This window comes from Necator americanus, chromosome II (genome assembly GCF_031761385.1).
Source record: "Necator americanus strain Aroian chromosome II, whole genome shotgun sequence".
In the NCBI taxonomy this organism is placed as follows: Eukaryota; Metazoa; Nematoda; class Chromadorea; order Rhabditida; family Ancylostomatidae; genus Necator; species Necator americanus.
The window spans coordinates 18,534,512-18,546,158 of NC_087372.1; the positions used below are offsets into that span (position 1 = coordinate 18,534,512).

Genomic DNA, 11,647 nt, shown 5'->3' on the forward strand with positions numbered 1-11,647 from the left:
ACACATACACATACACATACACATACACATACACATACACATACACATACACATACACATACACATACACATACACATACACATACACATACACATACACATACACATACACATACACATACACATACACATACACATACACATACACATACACATACACATACACATACACATACACATACACATACACACATACACATACACATACACACATACACATACACATACACATACACATACACATACACATACACATACACATACACATACACATACACATACACATACACATACACATACACATACACATACACATACACATACACATACACAAACACATACACATACACATACACATACACATACACATACACATACACATACACATACACATACACATACACATAAACATACACATACACATACACATACACATACACATACACATACACATACACATACACATACACATACACATACACATACACATACACACACACATACACATACACATACACATACACATACACACACACGAACTAAGGTCCTTACTATATCCCAGTCTGAATGAATCTGAAATCCGACAGGATGGCGTGAACGACATCATCGTACTGATAAAGATAACGTCTCACGTCAAACCATGTAAACTGTTGGCTACTTTTTAAGCAGCTGTTTTCATTCGTGTTTCCACTTTCTGAGGAAGTCATGTTACCAACATGAAGCAAACGTCCAAGGAAGCAGACGCACGGAAATGTCATAGAGGTGAAAAGCAAGGCGTGGAGTGGCCACGGTATGAAACGGTTGCAACGTCCCATTTACCTCTTGCGACATGCACACAAAGTTGCTGCGCGATAATGCTATACCAACATTTCGACCCCGCAGGACCCGTCGCAACCCATTCTATAGCTATCGCGCGCGGGCGCACTAATCCGATGCCATTTCACTCCTCGCACTCCTTTCATAGATTTCTGGCGTCGAAGCACCAATTCGATAGCGTAAGACCCGTCATACCACCTTTTTCGAATTTCTTTTCTCACACACACACACACACACACACACACACACACACACACACACACACACACACACACACACACACACACACACACACACACACACACACACACACACACACACACACACACACACACACACACACACACACACACACACACACACACACACACACACACACACACACACACACACACACACACACACACACACACACACACACACACACACACACACACACACACACACACACACACACACACACACACACACACACACACACACACACACACACACACACACACACACACACACACACACACACACACACACACACACCTCAATGCCTTAGAACCTTGAATCTCTACAAGGAATGCTCTGATTGTTGAACTATTAGTCATAATTTCAGTTTTTGTTTTGTGGATTTCTCTACAAATGGGAGCTATAAAAAGTGATTGAGCTTTATATGATGAAAAAGGAAAAATGATCATATCATTCTGATAAAGTTAGAATCTCTTACCATTTGCGGCTGTTGATGCGGCTCTTGGTGATTTTGATCGGGCATATGTAGTCGGATTTACGATGGTCGTTTCCATCAATGTAAAGCTGCTAAATCTTTCTACATTCCCCTAGGAAAGTTTGTGACTCTGGATTTCATAGTTTATTGCTGCCTCTACACGAATATAAATGAACCTGGGTGTGGTTGAGTTATCGGCATTTGTTGATGTGGTTGATCCTGTGCCTTCTGGTGGTTTTGCAACAGAAGTTGCTATTGATGTTGTTGATAATGTTGTTGTTGTTGTTGATGTCGCGTGATCTCTGTCCAACCAATCTGTTGAATTTCGCACTTCGTAGCTGTTGTGGCTTCTTCTCCTTCTGTTTATTTGAGCGGATGTATGCTGTTTTTGTGTTCTTACTGAGTCTGTAAACGATAGAAATAACCAGCACTAATTGAAACATCATAGGCAATCCATCAAAAAGCGGAAGATAGGGTATTCAGGAACAGCGGCCAAAATGCGAAACACCGTCTACAATTTTATAGACCGCATGTGTTTAGAACAGCGAACGATCAGTTTAATCAGTTCATCTCTCTCACACCGAAACACTCACAATACGCCTGAGCACGTTATATATATATATATATATATATATATATATATATATATATATATATTGCATGTGCATCTTGTCGGTAACAACCATAATCACGCTATCAGCACCGTCTGTGCATTTGATGCGCCTGCCTGGAGGAGTTTATCTCGAACGGGTGTCGTTATGTTCTGTTCTGTCAATATGCACATCATATTATCGAGTTTGATAAGCTGTACACGAGGTTGTTAAATGAAGTTATTGGCTAACGTTTCGGCTATATCGCCTTCTTCAGAGCCTGAAAAGGGCGATATTCAATCTACAATTCAAACGATCAACCTCTCCACAACTAAACTGATAAACTCCACGCCTACTTTCAATCACAAATTTAGCGACTACACTGAATGCTCACCTTAGGTCGGAGACGCCTAGCATGGGCCGCTGACTGGTCGATCACGAGGGCGAATGGTTCGAATGTCATATTCGGGTCGGGAGAACCATTCGAGATATGGCGCGAGTTCCCGCGTTATCGACAGACATTCACCCTTGCGGTTCATTTTAGGGTTTTTGGCTTGGATCCAAAATGCCTCCAGCGATTTTTGAGCCAACGTTTTAGATTCGTGCGCTAAGATTTGGACCCTAAATTCGAAATCGGCTCCGTCGTGTTTTTGTGTTTTATGGGCACCTAAAGGTGTCTATTCTCGTAACCTATTCTTGCCGCTGAGGTGCCCTTTGATGCGGATATACAGCGGTCGTGCCGTTTTACCGACATACTCGTCTTTACAGTTCGTGCAAGAAATCAGGTAGATTACCCCGGATCTCATGCAGTCTCCTGGTCTACCTGTGGGACAAATAATACAGTTCGGTGTTGTACAGATGGTATCGTACAAACGATTCCGAACTAACTGACGTTTCAAATTGTTCGGTGGTACTTCAACGACCGAAACGGAACTATCCAAATCTGCTCTCCTCAGACACCGCCTTATGGCAGCGCTCATAAGCACAGCTTTCTTCATATGAAATGGATGAGCAGAAGGAAAATGAACCAAGATGTTTTTATTACTAGGCTTACGATACCATTTCGTTTGGTACGTACAGTTTGAGGTGCCATGTTCAAAAAAGGAAGACATTTGCCCTTTGGTTTCTCCCTAGCAAGTTTTATGTGTTCGGACTTGCTAGCTGAGGGTGCATATTCTTCCTAAAAATGAACCACAAGGGTGAATGTCTGTCGATAACGCGGGAACTCGCGCCATATCTCGAATGGTTCTCCCGACCCGAATGTGACATCCGAACCATTCGCCCTCGTGATCGACCAGTCAGCGGTCCATGCTAGGCGTCTCCGATCTAAGGTGAGCATTCAGTGCAGTCGCTAAATTTGTGATTGAAAGTAGGCGTGGAGTTTATCAGTTTAGTTGTGGAGAGGTTGGTCGTTTGAATTGTAGATTGAATACCGCCCTTTTCAGGCTCTGAAGAAGGCAATATAGCCGAAACGTTAGCCAATAAATCTACTTAACAACCTCGTGTACAGCTTATCAAACTCGATAATATAAATTCAACTATGCCGAGGTTTATTGAAAGTCGAACTTTTCAGCAGTATGTACATCCACCATAATAATACAGTTTACTCGAAAGTCAAGGAAAAGGATGTATACATTTGTTTCTTCTTAATTTTATGGAAATTGTTGTAGGATGGGATTTTCACCGTGTTGTTCGCGTGAAGTAAACCCGTATCGGATACGCTGAATTCTTGTATGACCACCCTGTTGTTTCTATGTGGAGTATGTTCTGTTCTCTTTTCCGGGTTTGACTTCAAAAAAGACTAGTCTTTGACTGTAACGACATCCACAACAGAAGTAGTTCATACTGTTTCGGGAAATTGTATGGTACGTCCAAGTTAACGTATTTGTTTCATTACTATTATGTATTTGCAACTGCTAGCTGAGAGTGCATATTCTTCATATCTCTAACAATGCTAGAAACAATTTTCAGATGGAATTGTACTGATTTCGAAGAAGATAAGTGAAGAAGGCAAATGTCGGAAGACTTGGACTAACGATAAATCCGCATGATTTACTTAACTTAATCGGAGGGCTGGTGTCATCGCCTGACGCGACTACTCGCATCTTCGCCGGGGTGTGCCGTCCTTGAACACAGCTCTGCCTAACCTTCTCGTTCTTCTGCGACAGCTTGCACAGAATCAATCCATTCGTCGCTATCCCATATTCTGCGAAACCTTACGTCTCGCCTGAACTGCCTATTCACGCCGAGTGTCCTCAGGTCCTCTTTCATCACTTCAGCCCAGAACTTCCGTTTTCGGCCAGGTGGCTTCTTCCAGATCGAACCCGACAAACTCATCAGAACCCATTGAACAAGGGGATCTGTCCATCTCCTTAATATGTGACCAAAGAAGCGAAGACGATTTACTTTAGCCACATTCGATGACGATTTTATCTTCCAAGTGTCATCCGCCGGTATGCCACATCAATTTTTGCGTAAAAATCTTAATTGTGGCATACCCTAGGCCAAAAGTAGTCAAACAGCCGTCTAAGCAGCTTTCGTTCCTTGCAATCACCGTAGATGGAGCTGACCAAGTCTCCGATCCGTACATCATGATGGGGCGAATTGCGGATAGGTAGACTCCAACTTGACTTTGTTGGCGATTGGGGTCGACCACAGGCATTTCGTTAAGGAGTTAAATGCAGAAGTGGCTTCAGCGCATCTTTGCTGAGCATCTCTCTCGTAGCTACCGTTGTTCTTGAGCGTACAGCCCAGGTAACAACTCATCAGCGAGTTCTAGTCGAGTCGAGTCCGTCCACCCTGATTCCCGTTCGAGGTCTCGAAGAGATCCATATCTGCTTGCATTTATCAGGGCGTAGGCGTAGTCCGTAGGCTGCAGCCAGCTCCGATACAAGGTTGACAACATGTTAATGTTTCGCACTGCTTTCAGCGAATATAACAACATCGTCAGCGTAATCGAGATCGGTCAAAGGGAATCCTGATGGTGCTAGAATTATATTAGCATAATACTGATCTACTGTTCTTCGCATAATGTCATATGTAATAAGGTGTTCGAACTGCAGCAGTTGTTCATTGATTCATGTCATCAAGTAAGCGAACGAACTTTCCTGGTGCTCCATCGGCGCGGAGCGCGTTGAAAAGAAGGCCTCGGTGAGGAGAGTCGAACGCAGTTTCAAAGTCCAGAAACGCTTATTGCATTGGCTTCGAATACCGCCGCCAGATTTCGATCACTCTCCTGACGATGAACACCTGGTCAATCGCAGATCGGCCAGGATGAAAGCCAGCTTGCTCGTCGCTCGTTGTTTTTTCGCGATGTTTAATGAGTTGGTCAAGGATAATCCGCTCCACACCCTCGTACATAACGCGCAGCAAAGAGATTCCTCGATAATTCCTAAGGTCCGTGAAGGATGACTTCTTGTGGAGGCTAATTATGATAGTGGATCTCCACGACTAAGGTATCCTTTTGTCTATCCATACTAAACTTTGATCTTCGTCATCTCACGAATCCCAAACGGAGGAAGATATTTCAACGTCTCTGCAATCGTCGCCACCAGATCTTCCATTCTTTATTTTCTGAATACAGACCAGGACCTCCGACTCGGTCGGTGGCTCCTCGTTAACCGCATATGTCGGTCTATGAACGTGTTCGAGTTCAGGAGCTGACGGTGCTAGCCGGTTCAGCAAGGTCTTGAAGTGTACCCTCCAAACTGGAAGGGTTGCTTCACCGACAGCTACTCCATTGGCAGTGTTAAGGACAAGAGAACATCTTTTCATTCTGCCGCTACACTGTTTTAATAGAGCGTAGTCTTTCCGTGGGTTCCTGTTGTCCCACGCCTTCTCAAACTCCATCGCTCTTGACGTCCACTCGTTATCGCGATCTTGTTGCAGTTGACAACGCAGCTTCCTTCTAAGACGCTTTTCCTGGTTGAAGTCACCAGCGCTGCGCGCGACAAATACAGAAGTGTACGTGGATTTCGTTCCCGCAGATGCAAAGGCAAACTTCTTCCGCGGCGATAGAATCGGGAGTGTTTCTCTTGCAGCGTCCTCGATGCTTTGTAAAGGAATCCGCATCGCTAAGCTTCTTCCTGGTCGTAATCCAACATTAATAGATACACGTTGGCGGAATTTCGTCCTGCATTCTTCGTCTTTTAAACCTGCCATGTCGATTTTCGGTTGAAGAGGAACTCCTCGGTTTCTCTTGTGGAACCGTACCTTGAAGCTGAGAAAAACTGGACAGTGGTCAGAGTCGAACGCGACCTCCCAAACAGCTCTAGCTTTTCGGACATCTGACTGAGGAATGTTTCTCGCCACAACGTAGTCGAGCTGAAGCTTAAGAGTCCTCATCTTCCTCTAGTGCTGCTCTTCTTGCTCTCTTAAAAAGGTTGACATCTGCCACGTGAGCTGATGGCGTCGATGATTCCTCTAAAACGTGGAAGGGAAGATGAGGCCCGTCTGTTCGCACAGGTCGACTAGACGGTCACCGTTGTCCGACGTGCGCTCTGCTGCATAATACCATTTTCCTAGCACATCGGATTGCTGTTCGAGTTCCATCTTCGCATTTGCGTCGTTTCCGACAATAATCACTTGGTGGCTTGGTATTTTAGACACCAATGCATTAACTTCATCATTGAAGACGTCCTTACTGTTGTCCTCAGCGGTTTCCGTAGGCGCGTGAGTACTTACGGTCCAGAGTTTGTGTCCTCTGCGATTCCGCAGTCGTACGCATCTAGACGACGTTGAGCCAAATTCCTCCACCAGCTTCTTGTAATCGTTCCTCATAGCTATCGCGCAGCCACCTACTTTGTTCTCATCAGCATTGCCGCAGTATATGGTGTAATTTTCGATGCTGATGACGGGCCGATCTCTCATGCGTGTTTCCTGCAGTGCAGCAAAAGGCACACAGAAATATCGCAGAAGCTTAGATAGGGCGGCTTGTTGGAGTTCACTCGATAGTGTTCGGCAGATCAGCGTGACGAAACGAATGGTTGTTGCCAAATATTCCAAACTTCCCTCAGGCAGTTGACCTTTCAGGTTGTGGGTTTTGGTGATGTGCTGGACAACACCTTTTTGCAATGTTTGGGAATATTTCACCATATAACAGTGCGGGTTATATAGCTCGTACATTCCCTATGCGTATAGTCGAACGCCTGATTTCCTTTAGTTAAAGCAGGGCCACCACGTGCAGGTAGCGGTCCTAGTCGTATACGCGGCCCCAAACCGCGAAAATTTTATATTAAGATAATACTCTTCGTATGTGGATTAATCATGTCACTGAGCTGAGAAATCTAGAACAAATTTTCAGTAAAAGAAATGTAGTATCAGATACAAAATGTCGGATGTAATGTAATTAAATCCAATATACAACATGAAAGAAATACTGCAGCGTTACAGAAATACGCAAAAAAGTGACTAAAAGACCCACATGACTTTCGTGCAGTCAGCTAGAGCCAAGATTAGAGTGTTAAAACCTAACCCAGGTATCCGCATCTTCAAAGGGGTGTGTCGTCCTTGAACATATCCAAACCCATCCTGTTCGATCTTCAGCTAGAGTTCGCATAGAATCAACCCATCCATCGCTATTCCATAAGCGGTACTATTTTACGTCTCGAATGAGCTGCCTATCAACGTCAGGTGTCCTCAGATCTTCCCTAACAATCTCTGTCTAGAACTTTCTTTCACGACCAGGAGCCTTTTCCAATCAGGATCTGAAAGCACCTTCAGAACAACTTGAACAAGACGATTATGCGGTTTTTTCATAACGTGAGACGAAGACGGATAGGTAGACTTCGTTCGTTGCAGCTTGACTTCGTTGGCGGTGGGGTCGACTAAAAGCGCTTGGTTAGTGCTGAGTTGAATGCCGAATTAGCTTCGCTGGATATCTCTTTCGTAGCTTTCGTTTTTCAGCATACAGCCCAAACAACAGAACTCATCCACAAATTTGATAGGTTGTTCGTCCACCCAGATTCCCGTTGAGAATATCGAGGAGACCCGCATCTGCTTGCATTTATCAGGGCGCAGCAGCAATGCGTAGGCTGCAGCTATTTTTGATACAATGTTAATAACATTTTGTGACTTCGACGACGCTGCGTAACTGTTCTTTGCATTACGTCATCGACGACGAAGTTGAACAGAAAGGATCCCCTCACGGCCCCTGTCTTACTCCAGTTTCCGCTTCGAACGGTATAGTACATCCACCTGGTGTTCGAACAGTTGTTTTTCTACTCACGTCGTCCATTAGGCTCCTTTTTTCCCCAGACCTCCATCGGGGCGGAGCGCATTGAGAAGAGGGCTATGGTGAGGAGTGTCGAAAGCTGCTTCGAAGTCCAAAAAAGCTAACTGTAGAGGCTTCGAATACCGTTGCTACATTTCAATCACTTTCATCCCAACAAACAGATTATCAATCGTCGATTGACTAGGGCAAAAGCCGGTTTGCTCGACACGGGTGGTTTCTACGCGATGTCGGATCAGTCGATCAAGGATGTTTCGCTGCAAAACCCTGTATATTACACGCAGTCATGTCAATCCATATTGAACGGATCATCTCAGATTTCAGTCATCTTACGAATCCCGGAAGAAAGAAATTTCAGCATTTCTGCGCTAATTCCATCGTCTCCGCCAGATTTTCCATTCTCCAGTTCTTGAATACAGACCAGAACCTCCGACTCCGTCGGTGGCTCTTCGCTGACCATGGTGCATTCTGTGCTTGGGCGTGCACCATGGTCAGCGAGTTCAAGGACTAAAAGCGCTTGTCGGTTCAACAAAGCAGCGAAGTGTTAATATGTTACCTCCAGATAGCCAGCGACTCCCCGACAGCGATTCCGTTGGTATGTTTAGGACACGGGAACACATATTCGTCATATATATATATATATATATATATATATATATATATATATATATATATATATATATATATATAATATTTTTTAAAGAAATTCACCTATGCTTTTTGGTGTCTCTGCACCAATTTGACGTCTTGAGATTCCTCCCACCCCATTATGTCTTTTTGCATCGCCGGCACACCTATCTGACGAAGAAAAGCAAAAAATAATGTAAAATAAACAAACGCACGCACGTGACAGAGTAAACCCGTCAGTCATTATATAGCACCACTGAAAACTAATAGTGGCGCCATTTCCTGCGAAATTAGAACTGTTTTTCTAACAACACCTTCCATTCACTTCTTTTTGAAACAAATTTAGGTTGAAAATTTCATAATTTTCTTCCTATCGGCGTCACTTCTACATTTGAAAAACATTCAAACTACAGTTTCAAACACTCTTTCCATACAAGCATTACTCGAAGTATGGGTTTTTCTTCCGACTCCCCCCAGTTGTTACCACAGAATGATGTTTTAGCATAAAATGAGGTGAATGACATCATCCTGCTGATAAGGATAACGTTCTACGTCAGATCATGTAAACTGTTCGTCACTATTTGAGCAGCCGTTTTCATGCCTGTTTCCACTTTCTGAAGGAGGCATTTTATAAGCCTGGGGCAAAGGTGCAAGGAAATAGACGAGCGGAGTAGTCATAGAGGAGAAGCGCAACGCTGACAGTGGCTACAGCTATGAAACGGTAGCAACGTCTCATTCGCCCTTTGCGACATGCAAATGAAGTAATTGCGCATCACTTCGACGCCTTGGGACCTTTCTCACCCCATATTATAGCTTTCTGGCGCACCAATTCCACGCCATTGGACCTGTCGCATCCCATCTTGTAGCTTCCGATGTCGGCGCACCATTTCGACACACACACACACACACACACACACACACACACACACACACACACACACACACACACACACACACACACACACACACACACACACACACACACACACACACACACACACACACACACACACACACACACACACACACACACACACACACACACACACACACACACACACACACACACACACACACACACATACACACATACACACACATACACACACATACACACACATACACACACATACACACACATGACAGACCAAGCCCGTTATTATATGGTTATATAGTATGATGTTGTTGTTCCTGTCATAGGTTCTGGAACTTGTAGTAGTACATGAGACCGAACGCTTTCCAGATGCATGTATATTTCCTGTAGATCTTTTCGTTTCCTTTCCAGACCTTTTTGCGGGCCACTTGGGAGCACTGAGCAAACGGGAGCGACTCTCTGTTCCTCTGAGGTGTACTTGAAATATTTATGTGGGTCCCCATAAATGGATATTTCCTTGTCTCGACATGCAAAACAAAGGTTCTTTGTTACTGACCGTTTGTGTAGCTGTTCATATGATTCAGGAATGTATGTGTAATTAGCATCAGACTGTCCTTCGTCATCCTTCGGACTGACGGAAACACTACTGCACGATACTATAGGAACATGAAAAACAAAAAAAACATGGTTTGAAAGGACCTCGCTCATATTCGTAATCTAAATCCTGAACTTCACATATGCCCACAGAGATTCCAACATCATCAATTTCGTAGTACGCTGATTTCAAGGTTCCCCGACTGCGGTTCTCGAGTTATCAACGAACAGAAGATGGTGTCTGATCCGGTGAATCTAGGTCTTCACATTGACCTGGTAGGACTGAGTAACCACAGTATCCTAGTTCATAATTTACAATCTACAAATTTTTGGTAAAAGACAGAGATATACGGTGTCCCCAGTCCCACTGCAAGTTTTAATGATCGTCACCCTCGAAGAAAGTACGCAAAGAACATGCCGTGGAACATTGGTTCGGGGTCTTTTTATACGCCACCCGAACATCCAATATCTTGATCGTATTTGTGCTATGAGAAGCTATTCTTCAGTGAAATCGCGACGACAAGGTCAGTAGTTGGAATAAGTCAGAAAGTAGAGCATTTAGTGGTCTTAAGATTCTGATTCTCCGTAGTTTCCTGAGTCTAACAGTATGCATAGAATAAGGATAATAAGGATTACTAACCTATCGAGAGAACGCCCGTTAGAGCCATTTTTTGAAAAGCAGTTTTGGGGGGAGGGGGAGACTGTAAGATCCTTCTATAATTTTTTTGGCGTGGTTGTGAGTAGTTGCCCCATCATACGTCGATATTTTTGGACTCACCTACAATGTGACGTAAAGGCGAAATCTTCAAAGGGAATCTGTTGTTGTTGTGATGTTGGTTCACTGCTTCCTAGATTACAGTAGATCTGCACCGAAATAAACGGTTCCAGAAGACTTCGCTGTGCCGTTTCGTCAAATTTCATAGATTGAACATGCCCGAGAGTAAACCTACTTCTTGAGTGTAAATAATTAGCGGAGTGAACGCAGACCACCACCTCATCTGTCGAAAAATGAGCATGAAAGGACCTAACTGCATGCAAATTCTCTCAATTGCAAGGTTATCAGAAAAAAAAAGTTGTTGCCAAAACTAAACATAATGTATCGACATAAACTGCACGATAAATCATTATAATACTGAAGACCCCAATTCACAGTACAGTAAGTTCACGACTTAACCATCTGAGTTAAGGATTTAATCGTTCCA

General features: G+C 43.9%; 4 protein-coding genes across 7 annotated transcripts in view; all 4 read right to left on the reverse strand.

Annotated features, from left to right (window-relative positions):
* The window catches only part of RB195_018351 (uncharacterized protein), a gene marked incomplete at both ends in the record, with an annotated part of 28,678 nt that extends 23,197 nt beyond the window's left edge, over nucleotides 1-5,481 (reverse strand). For 2 of the 3 annotated variants that reach the window (XM_064185759.1, XM_064185760.1), the window contains 5 exons: nucleotides 1,535-1,623; nucleotides 1,708-1,936; nucleotides 4,269-4,492; nucleotides 4,851-4,993; nucleotides 5,371-5,481. In XM_064185759.1, the coding sequence (XP_064041638.1) occupies nucleotides 1,535-1,623; nucleotides 1,708-1,936; nucleotides 4,269-4,492; nucleotides 4,851-4,993; nucleotides 5,371-5,481 (796 nt within the window). Of the gene's footprint in view, nucleotides 1-1,534; nucleotides 1,624-1,707; nucleotides 1,937-2,944; nucleotides 3,114-3,175; nucleotides 3,302-4,268; nucleotides 4,493-4,619; nucleotides 4,784-4,850; nucleotides 4,994-5,370 lie in introns of those variants that run through there. The other variant, XM_064185758.1, reaches the window with a different exon arrangement.
* A 138-nt stretch (nucleotides 5,482-5,619) lies between these two features.
* RB195_018353 (uncharacterized protein) lies at nucleotides 5,620-6,465 on the reverse strand (the record flags this gene model as incomplete). Its single annotated transcript, XM_064185762.1, has 1 exon — nucleotides 5,620-6,465. One exon carries the CDS (start codon nucleotides 6,463-6,465, stop codon nucleotides 5,620-5,622), a length of 846 nt encoding a protein of 281 aa, XP_064041643.1.
* A 78-nt stretch (nucleotides 6,466-6,543) lies between these two features.
* On the reverse strand, nucleotides 6,544-7,245 carry RB195_018354 (uncharacterized protein; the record flags this gene model as incomplete). 2 transcript variants are annotated; one of them, XM_064185763.1, is made up of 1 exon in its annotated part: nucleotides 6,544-7,245. In XM_064185763.1, the coding sequence occupies one exon, from the start codon at nucleotides 7,243-7,245 to the stop codon at nucleotides 6,544-6,546; it is 702 nt and encodes a 233-aa protein (XP_064041644.1). The 2 variants fall into 2 exon arrangements, with proteins under 2 accessions (XP_064041644.1, XP_064041645.1); XM_064185764.1 differs by having other exon boundaries at nucleotides 6,544-7,215.
* A 1,418-nt stretch (nucleotides 7,246-8,663) lies between these two features.
* Nucleotides 8,664-11,443, reverse strand: RB195_018355 (uncharacterized protein; the record flags this gene model as incomplete). Its single annotated transcript, XM_064185765.1, has 3 exons — nucleotides 8,664-8,857; nucleotides 11,224-11,293; nucleotides 11,396-11,443. The coding sequence occupies 3 exons, from the start codon at nucleotides 11,441-11,443 to the stop codon at nucleotides 8,664-8,666; spliced, it is 312 nt and encodes a 103-aa protein (XP_064041646.1).
* Nucleotides 11,444-11,647: the final 204 nt, after the last annotated feature.